This window comes from Nannospalax galili, unplaced genomic scaffold (assembly GCF_000622305.1).
Source record: "Nannospalax galili isolate Female #2095 unplaced genomic scaffold, S.galili_v1.0 scaffold1090, whole genome shotgun sequence".
In the NCBI taxonomy this organism is placed as follows: Eukaryota; Metazoa; Chordata; class Mammalia; order Rodentia; family Spalacidae; genus Nannospalax; species Nannospalax galili.
Window position 1 is genome coordinate 19,798 of NW_008327607.1, and position 19,471 is coordinate 39,268.

At 40.3% G+C, this 19,471-nt stretch overlaps 1 protein-coding gene across 1 annotated transcript; it reads left to right on the forward strand.

The window, feature by feature from the left end:
- The first annotated feature begins 1,673 nt into the window (after window positions 1-1,673).
- On the forward strand, window positions 1,674-19,083 carry LOC103735244 (WAP four-disulfide core domain protein 15B-like). Its single transcript, XM_008834456.2, has 4 exons — window positions 1,674-1,734; window positions 18,090-18,249; window positions 18,380-18,540; window positions 19,060-19,083. The coding sequence occupies exons 2-3, from the start codon at window positions 18,168-18,170 to the stop codon at window positions 18,538-18,540; spliced, it is 243 nt and encodes an 80-aa protein (XP_008832678.1). The 5' UTR covers window positions 1,674-1,734; window positions 18,090-18,167; the 3' UTR covers window positions 19,060-19,083.
- Window positions 19,084-19,471: the final 388 nt, after the last annotated feature.

Here is a 19,471-nt window from a genome sequence, read left to right on the forward strand (position 1 = left end):
CTTTTCAATTTAAATGTGAAATAGAACAAAGTGGGAAAAGAGAAATTGAAAGTAATCGTGACAAAAAATTCAGTAATAGTTGAGCTGCTTAGAGACAGTGTTGTTCAAATGTCTCCATTATTCAGAGACGTGTGGTGCCCATTTCAAGCATTGAAAGGTACAGGGGTTTAAAATTTTTCTATTGGTATTGGAGACAGAGTCTCATGAGCCTAGGCTGACCTTGAACTCCTGAGCCTCCTGTCTCTACCTTCCAAGTGCTGAGATTTCAGGTGTGGGCCACCCGCATCCAGCTTGAATAGTGCATTTTCTGGATTATCCCCAATTTAAAAGTTCTCATTGCAGTGATTTCTGTAAGCACTGAGCTCTCAGCTCTCTCACGGTCCCTCATGAAGGTTTCTGGTCAACACTGAGAACAGCAGGTCTGGAGCCACGTACAATTCAGGTTCTTCCAAGGTTCCACACACCACTTCTGACTGTAAAAGAAACAGCACTTGTTGATCCCCTTGCAGCCTCTATCTAATGTCGGCATACAGGTAATAGGACAAAAGGGCAGTTAAGTGGAAACTCCGGGCAGTATCCAGGTTTTGATGTAACTGCAGAAAAATGCCCTAAGGTGAACGCAGGCACTGACGGAGCCTCCTCTAGGATCAGAGCTCGCTGGTTCCATAGGGTCTTTAGAGGGAAACGTAATCCCCTATCCCGGTACATCCAAGACCACGCAGCATTACCCATACGTCTCACTGCTCTAGGCTGCACTACGCTGAGACGGAGGAGGACGGTTGCTGTGAACAGTGAGAGGCGGTCTAGCTTCACCTCTAAAGAAAACTGCCTGATTAACATGGAGGCAGGATGCTTGCACCAGCTCCAGCGGCGGGTCACCACCAGGGCGCGCCGTGATTCACCGGTCAGGAGAGCGGAAGTGCGTCAGCTTGAACAGGAACTACTAGCTGTTTTTTTTCAAATTTTCCCTTTCTCTCCAAGAGGCACTGAAATAACGTTCTCCTAAGGTGTTGCAGCGCTGCTCTGGCCTTTTCTAATTATTGCTTTATGCGGTAAATTAAACAGTAAGAGAGATTTGTCCTTCGGTGGAGTCAGGACCGCCAACTCACTCTCCACAGGTATCCAAAAAACTTGAAACACCACTTTTCCAAATACTACTTAGATATGATGGCCCTGGAGGTTTTAACACTTTAATATTTAAATGCTACCACACCATTGCAAAGACAGTGGCAAGATAATGTAATGGATTCCCAGCAATATATTTTATGTATTTATGAAAAAAAGCCAATTTGTATGCATCATGGGACTAAAGTTTAAGGTTTATAAGTAATTCATCTCCTGTCTGGTATCTTTTGGAGACACACCTAAGTGACCCACCCTGGCCTGGAACTCAGACTTGACTGCCTCCCGAGGGCTGGGATTACAGTTGTGCATCAAACCCAGATATAATTAATTTCTTCCTTTAATGTCTCTATGAATGTATAAAATATTGTTGATAATGTAAAAAATTTCAAATGAGGTTATTTTAGAATGTGAGCCTCAGAACAAATAACCATCAGAGCTCTTCCTGTACTTTTTTTTAAAATTTGTTCTTTTTTTTTTTTTTTTTTTTTTCTTTTTCTTTGTTTTTTTTTTTTTTTTTTTTTAATTATTTACAGACCTCTCTGCCCTACAGTAGGAGCCCAGACTTCAGCAGAGTGCCTGAGAGTGCTTGGATCCATCCTCCCTGTGGTGGTAAGCTTCCCCAAATCCCACCCTGCTCAGCCCCCTAACTGGGGCCATGTGAGGCCCCTCCCACTTCACCAGGGCTAGACCTCTCTGCCTTACAGTAGGGGCTGAGACTTTAGCAGACTGCCTGAGAGTGCCTAAATCAGGCCTCCCCTTAGTTAACTTCCCAGATTGTGCTGTGAGTGCTGGCTAGTAGGGGTCTAGACATTGGAAGGAAGCCTAAGTGTACCTGACTGGAACCTGACTTGGGCCTCTGTGGGAGCTCCTCAGTAGCTGATCTGAAGACATCAGTTCCCTCCAATACAAACTCTCAGAGAACCTAGACCAACCAGCTTTACATACCCAATAAAAAAAACAACCAAGACACACCAATAATACAAACAGAAGCAGACTTCAACTAACAAAGGAAGGCTTGTGTTTCATACCAGAATCACAAACAACAAAAGAAATCCACATGCCAAAATTGCAATGGAAAAATAGTTATATGGAAAACTAAGTATGTTCCCACCAAACTCCCCCAGTCCTATAGAAGAGCTCTACAAGGAGAACCACCTAGAGATAATCCAGGGCACAGAATTTGAAAGAACAATTATAAACATGATCAAGGAATTCAGCGAATTTAAAGAACACACAAACAAATCAAAGAACTAAAAGAAGACGGGGCTAAAATTCTGACTGAATTCACAAAAGAAAAGGAAATACTGAAGAAAACTCAGGCCTAAATGAAGTAAAAAACTCAATAAAGCAATTTGAAACAACAGAAATCCTCACTGATAGGAGGCTTTCATTGACATGAAATGGAAAACAGAAGATCAACACTGAAAGGTAAAGCTGAAGAATTGGGCCACTCAAGCAAAGATTATGAAAAATTAAAAGAAAAGAACAGGAATGGAATATGCAGGAAATGTGGGACAATGTGAAAAGACCAAATCTATGCATCATAGGCATAGAGAAAGGAGAAGAATTTCAGGTTAATGGTATTGACCAGATTGTAAAACCTGACAGACATCTTCCGAATATTCCACCCAAGCACTGAAGAATATACTTTCTATTCAGCACCCCATGGAACTTTCAAATAATTTATCACATACTAGTGTATAAAACAAACATCAACAAATACAAAAAATTGAAATGATTTCACACATTCTATCAGACCACAACACAATAAAACTTAAATCAACACCAGAAGAAGCCCTAGTAATCACATGAACTCATGTAAACAACACACTCCTGAATGATGAGTGAGTCAAAGGAGAAATTAAGAAAGAAAGAAAAGTATTCCTGGAATTCAACAAAAAAGAACAATACAACACAACAAAACTTCTGGGACACTTTAAAAGCAGTCCTAAGAGGGAAGTTTATAGCTCTAACTGCCTACATTAAAAAATCAGAAAGAGCACAAATAAATGACTTAGTATTGCAACTCAAGACTCTGGAAAGGCAAGGACAAATGAAATCTAAACCAAGCAGATGAGAAGAAATAACAAAAATCAGAGCACAAATTAATGAACTAGAAACAAAACAATACAAAGAATCAATGAATCTAAGAGCTGGGTCTTCGAAAAGCTAAACTAGATAGACAGACCCTTAGCCCAGTTAACCAAAAGAAAGAAAGGGCAAATCCAAACCAACCACATATGAAATGGAAAACATCACAACAGACACCCAAAAGATCCAGAACATTATAAGGTAATACTTTAAAAACCTATATGCTATTAAATTTGAAAACCTAAAAGAAATGGATGGATATTTAAAATCATGGGCACCACCAAAGCTAAACCAAGAAGAGATCAACAGTTTAAACAGACCCATAACATATAAGGAAATTGAAACAGTAATACAAAACCTCCCAACTAAAAAATAGCCTAGGCCCAGATCAATTTAAAGCAGAATTCTACCAGACATTTAATGAAGATTTGCAACCAATAATACCTATATTATTCAAAAAATAGAAGCAGGGGAAGAACTCCCAAATTCCTTCTATGAAGTCAGCGTCACTCTAATACCCAAACCAGGTAAAGACATAACCAAAAACAGAACAAAACAAACCCAAAAACTATAGACCCATATCCTTAATGAACATAGATGCAAAAATTCTCAAGAAAATACTTGGCAAACAGCATGCAGACACACATCAAAAAGATCATCCACCATAACCAAGTAGGCTTTATTCCAGAGATGCAGGGATGGTTCAATATACAGACGTCAATAAACATAAATCATATAAATGGACTCAAAGACGAAAATTATATGATCATCTCAATAGATGCAGAAAAGGCCTTTGACAAAATTCAGCATGCATTCATGGTAAAAGTCCTAAAGGCAATTGGACTGGAGGGAACATACCACAACATAATTAAAGCTATATACAACAAGCCCACAGCCAACATCATTCTAAATGGAAAAAAATAACTGGAAGCATTTCCATTAAAATCAGGAACCAGACAAGGATGCCCACTATCTCCATTTCTTTTTTATAAACATAGTGCTTGAAACTCTTGCTAGAGCAATAAGACAAGAGAATGAAATTAAAGGAGTACAAATTGGAAAAGGAGCTCAAATCATCACTTTTTGCAGATGATATAATACTATAAGAGATCCCCAAAATTCCACCAGAAAACTAGAACTGATCAACACTTTCAGTAAAGAGGCAGGGTACAAAATTACAAAAATCAGTAGCCGGGCCAGGCGTGGTGGTACACACCTTTAATCCCAGCACTTGGGAGGCAGAGGCAGGCGGATCTTTGTGAGTTCGAGGCCAGCCTGGTCTACATAGTGAGTTCCAGGACAGCTGGGGCTACAGGGAGACCCTGTCTCAAAAAGACCAAAAAAAATCCGTAGCCTTTCTATATACCAATAACAAGCAATCAGAGAACGAGTACATGGAAACACTCCCTTTCACGATAGCCTCAAAAAATATCTTGGAATAAACCTGACCAAAGACAATTAAGATCTCTACAATGAAAATTTTAAGTCTTTAAAGAAAGGGATTGAGGAAGACACCAGAAGATGGAAGGACCTCCCATGCTCATAGATTGGAAGAATTAATATCATGAAAATGACCATCTTACCAAAATCAATGCAACCCCAGTCAAAATCCCCATGACATACTTCACAGAATTAGAAAAAAATCCTTAAATTTATATGAAAGAACAAAAGATCCTGGATAGCCAAAGCGACCCTGAACACAAAGAGCAATGCTGGGCAATTACTATACCAGATCTCAAACTTTACTACAGGGTTATAGTCATAAAAACAGCATGGTACTGGCACAAAAATAGACACATAGATCAATGGAGCAGAATAGAAGACCCAAACATGAGTGCATGCAATTTCGGCCACCTGATATTTGACAAAGGTGCCAAGAACACACAATGGAGGAAAGACAGCATCTTCAACAAATGGTTCTCCACCTGTAGAAGAATGAAACTAGATCCTTATCTTTCACCTTGCACAAAAGTCAACTCCAAATGGATCCAAGACCTCAAAGTGAAACTGGAAACTCTCAAACTGCTTGAAGAAAACGTTGGCGGTAACTTACAAGATATAGGTGTAGGAAAAGACTTTCTAAATCAGACACCAGTTGCTCAGAAATTAAGGTCAAGGATCAACAAGTGGGACCTCATTAAACTAAAAAGCTTCTGTGTAGCAAAAGAAACAATCAAGGAAATTAAGAGAAAATCCAGAGCTGGAAAAAATTCTTCACCAGTGACATATCTGACAGAGGTTTAACATGCAGAATATATAAAGAACTCACAAAAACAAAGAATCAAGAAAACAAATGATCCAATTAAAAGATGGGCTAAAGATCTAAACAGAGAGTTTTCAAAAGAGGAAATAAAGATGGTTAAGAAACAGCTTAAAAAGTGTTCAACACCATTAGTAATTAGGGAAATGAAAATTAAAAACACCTTAAAATTTCATCTTACCCCAGTCAGACTGCTAAGATCAAGAGAACAGATGATACCAAATGCTGGTGAGGATGTGGAGAAAGGGGACCGCTCATTCACTGCTGGTGGGATGGCAAACTCCTGCAACCACTATGGAAAGCAGTGTGGAGAACTCTTAAAAATCTAAAAATGAGAGCTGGGCATGGTGGTGCACGCCTTTAGTCCCAGCACTCAGGAGGCAGAGGCAGGCAGATCTCTGTGAGTTCAAGGCAGCCTGGCCTATATAGTGAGTTCCAGGCCAGCTGGGGCTACGGGGAGACCTGTCTCAAAAAGACCAAAAAAAAAAAAAAATCTAAAAATGAACCTACCATATGACCCAGTTATATAACTCCTTGGCATATATCCAAAGGATTCATCCTTTTGCAAAGACACTTGTACAACCATATTTGTTGCTGCTCTTTTCACAATAGCCAAGAGCTTGAAACAACCTAAGTGTGCCTCAACTGATGAGTGGTTAACAAAAATGTGGTATATTTACACAATGGAGTTCTACTCAGCAGTACAGAAAGATGAAATAATGAAATTTGCAGGTAAATGGATGGATCTAGAAACTGTTACACTAAGTGAAGTAACACAGACTCAGAAAAACAAAAGACATATGTTCTCCCTCATTGGTGGATCGTAGTACCAAATCCTAGTAAGTGAGTATATATCCTGATGTTACTTCAGGAACCAGGAAAATGGAAGGGAACCAGGGAGATAAAGGGAAAGAAGGAACCCAAGAGAGAACCGTACAAGACAGGTGTTATTAAGGGAGAAATGTGTGAAATGGGGGTAGTTAAATGGGAGGGGGAAGAGGGATGGGTTTACAAGGAACTATGGGGATAAAGAGGAAGAAGGAGTTCAAGAGAGGTGGGACCATAGCAGACATGAATTAGCAGGGAGAAATGGGGAAAATGGGGACACTTAAAAGGGGAAGGTGGGGAGAGGGGATTAGACAGGGAGAGAGAAAAGAGAGATAAATAATGCCTAACTAGTATTAAAAAAAAAAAAACAGAGGGAATCATACGTCACTCTGTCACTTAGGGTTGGCATCTCACAGGCACTCATTCTTCTGTGTGTGACCAGTTGTGGAACTTTTTACTAGACTTTGACTATTGCAAAAGAGCAGTCAGTGCTCTTAACCATTTGAAAAGGAGTGAGGGCTGTGAGTACAGCTGAAGACTCCATAACAAGAAACACTGCCAGACAGGAGAAACCTTCCTTTGAGTTGTTGGCCAGAGTAGTCCAAGAGACTCCCAGAATTACACAGGCTATTGTCACAGTCCTTGATTGCCTCCCAGAACTTAATGGTAAGACCCTATTGCTGAAGGCAGGGCACAGTTTGGACACAGGATTTGGAGCAACAGAGCTGGAACTGACCTGGAAGCCTCCTCCCCTGAAGGGTAGCACTCAGAGCTTTGGAGAGCACCACTCAAGCTGCTAAGGGAGAACATCAATCGGTGGTCCAACCCCAGCTTCGAAGCCTAAAAACCACATCAATGGCCAGTACAGCAAATGACATTGGTGCAGTAGTGGCACTTTTATCTTGGAGGTGATCAAGCTACCTAGTTGAACTTAAGGACCACTCAGTAGGATGAAACTCTTGTGTAGTACTGTAAACATAGCCAAATACACAAAACTGGGAGAGGCCATGGATCTTAGAGAAAACTCCAAGGCTCACATCCCTAGACAAATGTAATTTTACTATGTACAAAATGTGGATCCTTAAATTTATAGACAAATATTCTAGTCATCACCCATCAAAGGAAGCTTCTTTTTCATGAGTCAGAGATAATTATAGAGTTCCACAACTGGTCACGATTAGAGATTGTCTGTGACTTGCCCAAGTCTAAGTGGCATATTTGGACGCAACCTCTACACCTAAGACTCACGGAACATAAAACACTGATGCATCTTTCAACTCTCATCAATGGGAGCTCCCTCATGCAACAGAGGCCCAGGTACACAAACGGTCACAAATGGCAGACCAAGAGTCTGCAGCATGTGGGTCATTGACAGGACTCCTATATTGAATTCCACCCACCCAGGGCTCAGGGACCATTGCGGAAAGATTGTAAGGACCAGGGAGGAGGTGCCTGACCATACAGAAATGGTCCTACAGGCGCCTGGGACCCTTCTCATGCAAATCTACAGCAATGGTGTCAGCATGCACAAGGCCCATGCAAACTTAAGCAGGCAAAAAACCCAGAATAGAACTGTGGAACTGAACAGCAGGCCCTAATCTTATTTGAAGAATTATTGGCAGCTGATTACTGCTGGGTGAGGAAGAGCTGATCGTCTTGAAGGGGAGGACTCTAGATAGGCTAACTGAACCCCTGTGGATGAACTTGCACTGTGGGACATCTGGGGACACTAACTTTACATGATAGGCCTTAACACAAACAACAGGATGTATGAACTCCAGTGGGGGGTGTATAGGTGGGTGCCAAAGGGGAGGGGGGTATAAAGATGATTTTCTGTATGAAATACACAAGAATTCGATAATTTTTTTTAAAAATTATATTTTATTTTATGTATATGAGTATATTGTCTGTATATATGTAAGTGCACCATGTCATACAAAGCCTGTGGAGGTGAGAAAAGGGCATTGGATTCCCCTGGAACTGGAGTTACGGACAGTTGTTAGATGCCATGTGGGTGCTGGGAATAAAACCTGAGCCCTCTGCAAGAGCAGTCAGTGCTCTTAACCTCTGAGTCATTTCTCTCACCCCTCTTCCTGTACTCTTGCATGTAAAGTGTGGTTGTTTCTACTTGCTTAGTTGCTGAAGAAGAAAACCTCTGTAAGCAATGGCAAACCAACCAAACAAACCATCAACTCTGTTATTGCACGCGGTAGTACTGTAACCTGATATAAGACGGACACTCAGGAGCAGCTACTCTGTCGACCAACTCTTCTCTTTCTAGTGCGAGCTGTATAACTTTTCCCGTGTATCTGTGATGCTCTTTTCTATCTTTGGGCTAGCCTGGCCTCACTGAGTCATAATTAACATTTAGAAAAATCATTTTCTACCTGGTTATCATGTCAATATTTTAAAGTGTTTTCAATTTATTTTTCAGGATGTTTCATGTTGCTACAAGCCCACACACTGACACAGACTTTTCTGCTTTTGACACAGTTTGGCAGTCATTGTAATTTATGATGCCAAAATAGAACAAGGACATTACAAGAAATGAAACTTTTACCATAAGTAAAAAATTGTGAACAATAATTACCTAAGTGAATTTTGTTGTGTATAAAATACTGACACATCGCCAACAAGAGGAGTTTATTTCAGCAATGCATAGTCGGTTAACATTCCAATACTCATTAATAGGTTATGGGGGAAATCATGATTATTTCTCTATCAGGTGTAGAATATGTAAAGAAGTCATTAAGCTATTTATGATAGCAAATAATAATGGAAGAGAATGAACTTTTTAATTTGTTAATGAGTGTGTACAAGTACTGTACAACACAGGGAAGCAGTTGCACAATGGGGGAACAAAAGCTGCTCTTTTGTTAAAGTTATGAGAACACTAATGATTCTTGTCAAAAACAGCCATTCAGGAACATTGGCAGGGGCTGGAGAGATGGCTCAGTGATTAGGAGCACTGGCTGCTCTTCAGAGGACTTGGGTTCGATTCCCAGCACCACACGGCAGCTAACAACCATCTGGAACTCCAGTTCCAGGGGATTTGACACCCTCTTCTGACTTCTGCAGGCATTGTACAACATGGGTGCACTCACATACATGCAGGCAATGCATTCATACACATAAAATAAAAAAAAATTAAAAAAGAGCACTGGGCCTCAACAAATTCTTGTAACAAGCCGTAGGTGTCCATAGATGAAAACAGCGGGTGAAATTCTGCAGGAACAGAGAGCCTTGTGGCAATGGACTTGCATTTTCTATCTAGAGAGGCTTGAAGTCTGTTGTGTAGCTTTTACTACAGCAGCTGTGAAAATCAGAAACCTAAAGAGCACTTTAAGGAAGAGAAGTTTCCTCTTTGTGTCCACAAAAGCTCCAAACCTGACAATCAGCATTATTTCTATTGTATGAATGTTTCCTAAGGAGTTCCTTTCTTAAAGAGCATATTTATTTCACATACTTCAGATATTGCTCTGCGCAGATAATACTGTGTCTGGGAAAGTTTTCTGAAACTTTCTGTTCTTTAGATTGAGACTGTGAGACTAATTCAAATGAACAAGAAAAATAAGTGGGAGATGAGATACCTTGACTTTTGGGGACAAATTTTATATTCGTGGGAAAGGAGAAGGCCGTACATATCCATTTGGCCATTGCCGTGTATACGGTAAGGAAAGAACTGAGAAGGTTGTTTTAGCTGGCTGCTGACTGAATTTTACACTCTGTGTCGGCACACACTCATGCTCACAGACATACCAATCCCTTGAAAAGTCCAGGAGACTGACGGGTTCATACAGTTAAAGTAATCTCTGCCCAACCATCAGCTCAATACAGACTTCAGTGGATGCGCATGAGAAATAATGCCAATCTTACAGTTAACCTAGGAAAGTTTCCTAAGTACAAGAAGGAAGATGGCAACAAATCTACCCAAACAAAGTCTGCGGTGCAAAACTGATTTTTAGTACATTCTATTATGTGACAAGTCCAATTTTGTTGAAAAAAGGGTGGTATATGTAAGGAAACAAGAGATGTAGCTCAGCAGCATAGAGGAATCAACCAATAGAAAATCTTTTGGGTATGCCAGACAACGGAGTTCTGTAGAAATATCTTATGTGATCTATGTAACTACAATAAAAGAATTAAAGGAAATTATGGGCAAGATGCTAAAAGAGGTAAGAGGGCATTTTTGGCCAACTGTTGACATATGAAAATATCTTCATAAGACCTACGCAAACCAGGTGAGACATAACACCATCTGGCTATGACCTATGAGGAGAGTTGAAAGGCAGTTTTACTTTACACCCCTCTCTAAGCATAGTAAGATAGCATCTGCTCTTGAGAAGGAGGGAAATAATCATAGGACTTCACTTTAGATTCCAGTACTGATTCCTCCGCAGTAAGAACCCAGCATCAAGCTGACGATTATAGCACTGGACGCCAGGCCAGCACCTGTGGCCTGAGCTTCTCGCCCCACTTTATGTCAGATGGGAACACACAGCCCCTCCCTATGGGATTGAGTCTCAGCTCACATCACTACTGAATGTGCGTGTGTGTGTGTGTGTGTGTGTGTGTGTGTGTGTGTTCCTGTGTTTGTATTCATGTGTCTTCAGAGGCAGGAAGAGGATGTCAGATCTTGTGGAGTTGCAGTTACAGATGGTTGTGAGCTGCCTGATATGGGTGCTGGGAACCAAACTCAGCTTCTATGCAAGAGCATGCTCCTAACTACTGATTGTCTCTCCAGTCATCGATTCTCTCTTTTTTTAATTTATTGAGCTTTTGTAATGTTATACAACAGTTCTTAATCAAATTTAGGCTCCCTCGTTATCCGTGCACCCTCATCCCCCCACTGGACCTCATGTGTTCTGCCATACACGTTAAGTTCCATCCAGTCAAGTATTTGTACTCAGATGTCCTTCGGTGTAAATTCATCCACCACAGTCTAGTCAGCCCATCTAGAGAGATCGTAAGTAAGGCATACTCTTCCTCATCTAGCATCAATCAGTCTCCAATAGTTCTCAGTCTAGGGTTGGCCCACCACCCATTTCTCTCCTCCCCTCTGGGCCCTTGTTTAATTAAGTTGGCATGGGTCCTGTGCTTGATGCCACTATTGCCACAAGGTCATATGTGCAAGCTTCCAGTGGCCTGAAAGCCTCTGTTGGTTCATGTGTTCATGAACTAGCCCTGGCTCTTACAATCTTTCCATCCCCTCTTCTGCAATGATCCTTTAGCCACAGGTGGGTAAGGTTCCATATAGGAGTCCTATATAAGGACACACACTCTGCAGTCTCTTATTTTTTAAAACTTGGCCAGTTGTGGCCTTCTGTGTGCATCACACTGTTGTATAAGGAAGCTTCATTGGTGAGAGTTGAGGGATGCAGTAGTTTTCTCTCTACCCCCTTGTTTTGCTGTGTTCCGTGAGTCGAGCTCTCTTAAAGTAGGTCTTTACAAACACAAACTTTCCTCTAAAAATGATTTTGCCATATCCTACAGTTTTGGTGTATGGTACTTGCATTTCAGAACTTACAAATTGTTTTCTCTTTTCAATTATGTTTTTGACCAACTTATTGTTTGAAAGTATGTTAATTCTATCTACTTATTAAATTCTATTCCTCTTGTTATTGATACCTTTATGATTTCAGTATTTGTATATGTATAGAACTTGCTTGATGGTCTCGTGTGGTCTCTCCTGGAGACTGCTCTATATGAACATGAGAAAAACATATTGATCAATCATAATATTTTGGAGTATTCTGTATATGACTCAGGGGTGTCTGATTAATAGCACTGTTCAGGTCCTGTGTATATAGATGTCTTGTCTAGCTGTTCAAGACTCCACTGCCTGCTCCTCTGTTCAGTCCAGACATTCTTCATTTCCCTGGGTTTCTACTGACAACAACAGCTGTATACATCCTTCTAACACATCTTCATCAACCGATCTTAACAATCTATGCATTGTTACTGTGCCTCACAACTCGGGAGTTAGTCTATGTCATGTGACGTTATTATAGCCACCTCAGTGCTCTCGTTTCTTTAAAACATTTAAAAAATATTTTATTATTTTTATTTTTCATGTATGAATGTATTGAAAGCATGTGTGTAAGTGCACCTGTGTCATGCAGTGCCTGTGGAGGTCAGAAGAGGGCATCGGATCCCCTGGAACTGTAGTTATAGACAGCTTTTATGCCACCATGTGGATGCTGGGAATTGAACCCAGGTCCTCTGTAAGGGTAGTCAGTGTTCTTAACCCCTAAGCCATCTCTCCAGCCCCTCAGTGTTCTCATTTTTATTAGCCTTGCACTTTCAACTTACCTCTAAAGCATCAGATGTTGTCAGTAACTCATTGGTTGCATTTTTGTTACATTCAGCTTGACAAACTCCTTTTAGCATTTCTTCAAAAACAGGTCTGGTGGACATGATCTCCCTTTGTTTTTATTTCTAGATAAGAGTCTTATCTGCCCTTCATTTATGCAGGAAAGTTCTGCTGCGTGAGTATTCTTGGGTTGCATGTTTCTGTCTCTGAAAACTTCAAATATCCCATCAAGCTCTCTCCTGCCCAGCGCAACGTCTCTGGGAATGCAGTTGCCTGCAAGGGCCAAAAGAGGGTGTCAGATTTCCTGGAGCTGGAGTTACAGGCTGTTGTGAGCCTCCCAGTGTGGGTGCTGGGAACTGAACTCAGGTTCTCTGCAAGAGTAGGTATTGTACTCTTAACTGCTGAGGCATTTCTCTAGCCACAATCCTTGAAATTTTGATCAGTGGAATATTATTTGTGTTGAATTTGATTGAAGGACTTTGACCTACTGAATGTGGATATTTATATCTTTCCTCCAGTTTGCAAAGTTTTCTAATACTTTTCTTCAAATGTTTAGAATAAATTATTTTCTCTACTCTCTTTTGAATACCAGTGACACATTTTGCCTTTTCATGCTGTCCCATGAATCCTATTAATTTTCTTCTTTTTTCCCCTCTTTCTTCCACTATGACTATGTTTTCAAGTAACCTGTCTCACTGAGGTCACAGCTTCATTCTTCCATTTGATTGAGTTTCTTATAGCTCCTATTGCGTATCATTTCATACAAACATATATTAATATGTTTATTGAATTTTTGAGAATTTGATACAATGTATTTTGATCATATTCAGACCGCCCTCCTCTACCGCCACATCCTCCTTATACTCCCAGACCTATTTCACGTCCTTTATTTTTTTAAGGCCTATTGAATCTAATTTATGTCCCCATGAGTGTTATGCCTGCATATATGTAAGTGCATCTGTGTCATGCAATGCCTGCAGAGGACAGAAGAGGGCGTTGGATACTCCAGGACTGGAATTATGGACAGTTTTTAGCCATCATGTGGGTGCTGCACAAGCAGCCAGTGCTCTTAAACATCAAGTCCTCTCTCCAGCCCCCCAACTCTAGCTTTAAAGCCTAATAACCACAACAATGACCAGCACAGCAAACTATAGTGGCTCAGTAGTGGCACTTTTATCTTGGGAGTACTGACAGTTATCTAATTGGACTTAAAGCCCTCTCAATGGAAGGGAACTCATGTGTGGCACTGTAAACATAGCCAAATACAGGTGGCTGGAGTGGTCATAGATTCTAGAGAAAACCCTACCTCTGTCATATCCCTAGACACATATAACGTCTTACTATATGCTAAATATGGATCCTTTTATTTACAGACAAGTATACCATTTACTACTCATCAAAAGAGCTTCTTTTTGTAAGAGATGGAGACTATTACCGAGTTCCACAACTGGTCACACAGAGAATAAGTGTGTGAGAGATGTTTGTGTTTTTGATGTTTAGTTATATGAGCTCTTTGCATATTATAGATACCAACCCTCAGTCAGAGGTATGGCTGATAAAGATTTTGTTCCATTCTGTAAGTTGCTTCTTTACTTGAAAGATAGTGTCCTTTACTGTGCAGAAGCTTTTTAGTTTCATGAGGTCCCATTTGTCAATTATTGGACTTAATGCCTGTGCTATAAAATTCCTGTTCAGACAGTCCTTTCCTGTGCCTATAAGTTCCAGGATATTCCCTACTTTATATTCTATCAGATTCAGGGTATTAGATCTTATGTAAAGTTCTTTGATCCATTTGAAGTTAAGTTTTGTGCATGGTGAGAAACAGGAATTTTATTTTATTCTTCTACATGTATTTATCCACTTAGACAAGTACCATTTGTTGAACATGCTATCTTTTCTCCGATGTGTATTTTTGGTTCCTTTGTCGAAGGTGACTGAGTGTGAAGACTTAAATCTGGGTCTTCAGTTCTATTCCATTGATCAATGTGTCTGTTTTTATATAAGTATTATGCTGTTTTTTATTACTATAGCCCTGTAGTATAATTTATCCATTAGTGATGGTGATTCCGCCAGCATTTCTATTATTGTTGAGGATTGTTTTTTGCTATCCTGTTTTTTTCTGTTTCCATGTGAAATTCGAGATTTTGGGGAAGAATTGTGCTGAAATTTTAATGGGAATTGTGTTGAATTTGCTTTTGGTAGGATGTCCATTTTCATAATATTGATCCTACCTGTCTATGAACATGGGAGGTCTTTCCATCTTCTGGTATCCATTTTAATTTCTTTCTTCAATGTCTTAACTTTTTTTTACATGTCTTTCACTTCCTTGGTTAGATTTATTCCAAGATATTTTAGGTTTTTGAAGCTGTTACGAATGGGTTCACTTCTCTAACTTCTTTTTCAGTTATGTTTACTGTTGGTGTATAGGAAGGTTATTAAATTTTGCATGCCAATTTTGTATCCTGCTACTTTGCTGATTAAGTTTATCAGCTCTAGGAGTTTTCTGGTGTAATTTTTAGGTCTGTTATATAATTGTACTATCTGCAAATTGTATAGGTCCGTATAGAATCACATCATCTGCAAATAAGGATACTTTGACGTTCCCCTTTCCAATTTGTGTCCCCTTTATCTTTTTCATTTGTCTTATTGCTGAACTAAAACTTCAAGCACTATATTGAACAGGAATGGAAAGAGTGGACATCCATGTCCCATTCTGATTTTAGTGGAAATGTTTCAAGTTTTTATCTATTTAATATGATCTTGACTGTGGTATTGTTGTATATTGCCTTTATTATGTTGAGCTATTTCCCCTTTATCCCTATATTATCCATTACTTTATCATTATTTTGTCAAAGGCCTTTTATGCCTCTAATGAGATGATCATGTGGTTTTGTCCTTGAGTCTGTTTTTGTGTTTGATTACATTTAGTGATTTACATTTGTTGAACCATCCTTGCATCTCTGGGATGAAGCCAACTTGATCATGGTAGATAATATTTTTGATATGATCTTGCAGTATTTTTCCAAATATTTTATTGAGCATTTTTGCATCTATGTTCATCAGAGGTATTGGCCTATAATTCTCTTTCTTTTTTGATCTTTGTCTAGTTTTGTTATTTGGTTTTGAGTTATCTCACTTAGAATGATTGTTTCAAGTTCCGCCCATTTACCCACAAATTTCATAATTTCATTTTTCTTCACAGATGACTAATATTCCATTGTGTAAACATACCCATTCATCAACTGATGGACTTAATAGGTTGTTTCTATTTCCTGGTTTTTGTGAATAGAACAATAATGAACATGGATGAACAAGAATCTCTGTAGTAGGATATAAAATGCTTTGGGTATATGCCCAATGGTAGCATAGCTGGATCACGTGGTAGATTGATTTCTAGCTTTTTAAAAAATTTTATTTTATGTGTATATGTGTATTGCCTGTGTTGTGCAATGTCTGTGGAGGACAGAAGAGGCTGTCAGATCCCCTGGAACAGGAGTTACGGACAGTTGTTAACTCCCATGTGGGTGCTGGGATTTGAACCCCGGTCTTCTGCAAGAACAGCCAGTGTTCTTAACCACTGAGCCATCTCTTCAGCCCCGATTTCTAGCTTTTTGAGGAATTTTTACACTGATTTCCATAGTGGTTATACCAGTTTGCACTCCTTACACAGTGAAGAAGTGTTCCCCCTTTCCCCCATCCTCACCAGCACCTGTCATTGTTTCTTCTTTGGTTCTTAGCCATTCTGACTGGGGTAAGATGGAATCTCAAAGTAGTTTTAATTTTCATTTCCCTGATGACTAAACTTGTGGAACATTAAAAATATTTTAAGCCGTTTATATTTCATCTTTTAAGAACTTTGTTTAGTTCCTTACCCCAATTTTAGTTGAGTTGTTTTGTTTTTTTAATATTTTGTTTTTTCAGTTATTTGTGCATTCTAGATACCAACCCTTTGTTAGATGTATGATTGGCAAAGATTTTTTTCCTACTTTGTAGACTGCTCTTCATATCATGGTGTCCTTTATAGAAGCATTTTAGTTTCTGAGCTCCCATTTCTCTGAGAGTACCTGACTGGTGCCTGACTTGGGCCTCTGTGCAGTGAGCTTCCCAAATTGGGCCGTGACCATCTCCCTGTTCTGGAACCATCTGCAGTCCCTCCCACTGCCCCAGGGCTTAAGCTTCTCTCCTGACTAGTAGGGACCAGCACTTTCATCTCCCATCTCCTTTCCCTAGACCTTGGCACTACCCAGCTGAGGCTTCTGAAGTGCTCCTAACTAGCCAGGGCTGCTTCACCCTCCTGTGGCTCCTGAGCAGCCACACTAGAGTTGTCTGGTCCCTCCAATATAAAATCAAAAGAGAGAACCTGAAGCCTAGACCAACCATAGACAATCAGAAAACAACCAACACAGCAATAACACAAACAGAATCAGACTTCAACTCAATAAAGGAAGGCTTGAATTTCATACCAGCATCACAAACAAAAGAAATCCACATGCCAAGATCACAGGGGAAAAAAGTAATAATATGAAAAACCAAAACTCCACCCCAGCATAGAAACATGGAGTACACTGTACAAACTGCAGGCAGCTCAACAAGTTGGAGAGGCTCCTTACCAGGCAGCTCCATTGTTCTGAGTTTCTTCCAGGCAGCTCTGATGGGTTGAGTCTCTTCATAGGCAACTGGGCTTATCTGAACCTCTTCTGGGTAGCTTGGTTGGCCTCTGCTTTTTCTACACAGCTTAACTTGTGTCTCTCAGCAGTCCTTAGAGCTTACATATGCTTGGGGAGGGAGGGACCTAGTGAATTTCATCAATTTCAGGGACTTCCTGAAGCTATCCAGTTGTCTCCTTCCTGATCATGTGGATTTCCCCTGAAGGATGGAATGTTTTACCTTGACTCAGAACAGTAGATGGTGTTGTTCACTTCCCTTTAGACATCCTGATATTTACCTTCCTTTAGAACATCCTGTTGTTTACTCAGTTTCCCTCTAAGACAGAAGGTTTTATCTTGGAGGAAATTGCTACACAAAAGAGGTAAATTAAAGAATAAATTATTTGTTATGTACCTTAAACATAAGCTCCACATTTCATACAAATGGACAATTTTTGTAAATATAAAAAGAATATTGCTGGGAGGCCGTTCTCCCCCTTAGTTTTTTGTGATGGCATGGGTGGTATTTAAATGTTAATGTGATGAAGGTAAAATTCAAATGCACCCATGCTGATGGGGGATGCTGGGTGGGGTTTCAGTTTTCCTTGATATGCAGTCAGAATGCCTGGCCAGTCTTGATGCATGGTGTGGAAAAGGCTCTCTTAGTGACTCACGTTATACTCTATGAAGCAAAGATTATGAAGGGGCCGGCCCTGTAATCCCCTGAGGAAGGGACAGCTCATGCAGGCCCTAGATCATTACACCTAGAGGGTAATTCATATCTCTCCCAGGGCTTCAAGCTGCTCTCCTATTCTGTGAACCACAGGTCTGCTTCATGGTGGTCATCTTGTGAAGCTGGCATAAACATACCTGGCCTCCCCAATCACCTACACTTTCTTATGACATGAAGCTGATCAGCCTCTCTCTACTCACAGTGACCATCCTTCTTTGCTGCAACATGGCCCAGCCTAAATTCAAGAACAACGGTAAGAAAGTGTCCCTGGGTCTGCTTGGGTAGGGGAGCATTTCCTCTGAGGAGTCCATGGAACCAGCTGGCACTGGTACTTGAAGCAGAAGTTCATCAGAGCCTGAGACTCACCCTGTGGTATTTTTCAGCAGTTACAACAAAACCTGGATATTGCCCAGAGTTTCATCTTTCCTGCCCTTTCGTCCTTTTACCTGTATGCAGATATGATAGAGGCTGCAAAGGGGATAAAAAGTGCTGCTTCTACTACTGTCAAAAGCGTTGTGTGGAGCCCTGGGATTCTATGTATTAGGTAGGCAGCCCCAACTCTGCTATTCTGGGGTTCCTCCTGGAGCCCATGTGTGGAACCATTTGCCTTAGATAGGTCAGAGAACTGTCTGTACCTCCAGACATCACTGCAATCAGAGCTTTGAATTATTTGGGAGTTTCCAGAGACTGCCCTATCCTCAGAAAATGCACTATTCGTTGCATGGGTGGGCATCCCGCTTTCCTGAAATGAAAACATTTGCAAAGATGAACTCTAAGCTCCTCAAACAGTACTGAATGGTTTCTTATACTTACTAACGATCATCCATTTTCATACCTGATAGTTACCAAGCATTTCCTACTACACTTTAAAATATGAAGTAAGGGATTGTGAGATTATGATTTCTTACTTGACTTACATAGCATCACTGATGCTCAGTCCCAAATTCCGTCTCAGTTTTCTTGGGAACAGAATACCTAGGAGGATTCAGAGCACAGTGACCCTGGGACCCCAAGCCATGTCCCCAGCATGGTTTTCATCTGCTTTTATCTCTGCTCTTTCTAGACAAATCAGAAAAGACACGTGGACTACCATCTGATGCTTGGATAACTGGGCTCCCATTCTTCCATGATTCTCACAGCTCTTCCTGTTATGGAGAGTTAAGTGCTTGCCAGTATGAAAACAAAGAAATAAAGCTTTGTGTTGTTGCAATAAAAAAGCTACCTGAGAGTGGGATGTTATAAATAAAGTTTTATAAGTCAGCACTATAGATGATATTTAAAGGAAGACACACAGAAAAGAAGTTTCCGTATGTAAAATGCAGGAAAGAATGAATGAGAGGAATAGATCAATTATTACTTTTCATCGCTGTGACAAAAGACCTGGAAAAGGCAGCTTAAGACAGAAAGGGTTTATTCTGGATCCTGGTTTGGAGCTGCTGCTCACTATAGTGACAAAGACACATTGGCCAGAAAAG

Coding starts and splice junctions, on each gene's coding strand:
- LOC103735244 (XM_008834456.2), top strand. CDS start 18,168: ATGAAGCTGATCAGCCTCTCTCTACTCACAGTGACCATCCTTCTTTGC. Junction 18,250..18,379: donor GCCTAAATTCAAGAACAACG/GTAAGAAAGTGT, acceptor GGTATTTTTCAG/CAGTTACAACAAAACCTGGA.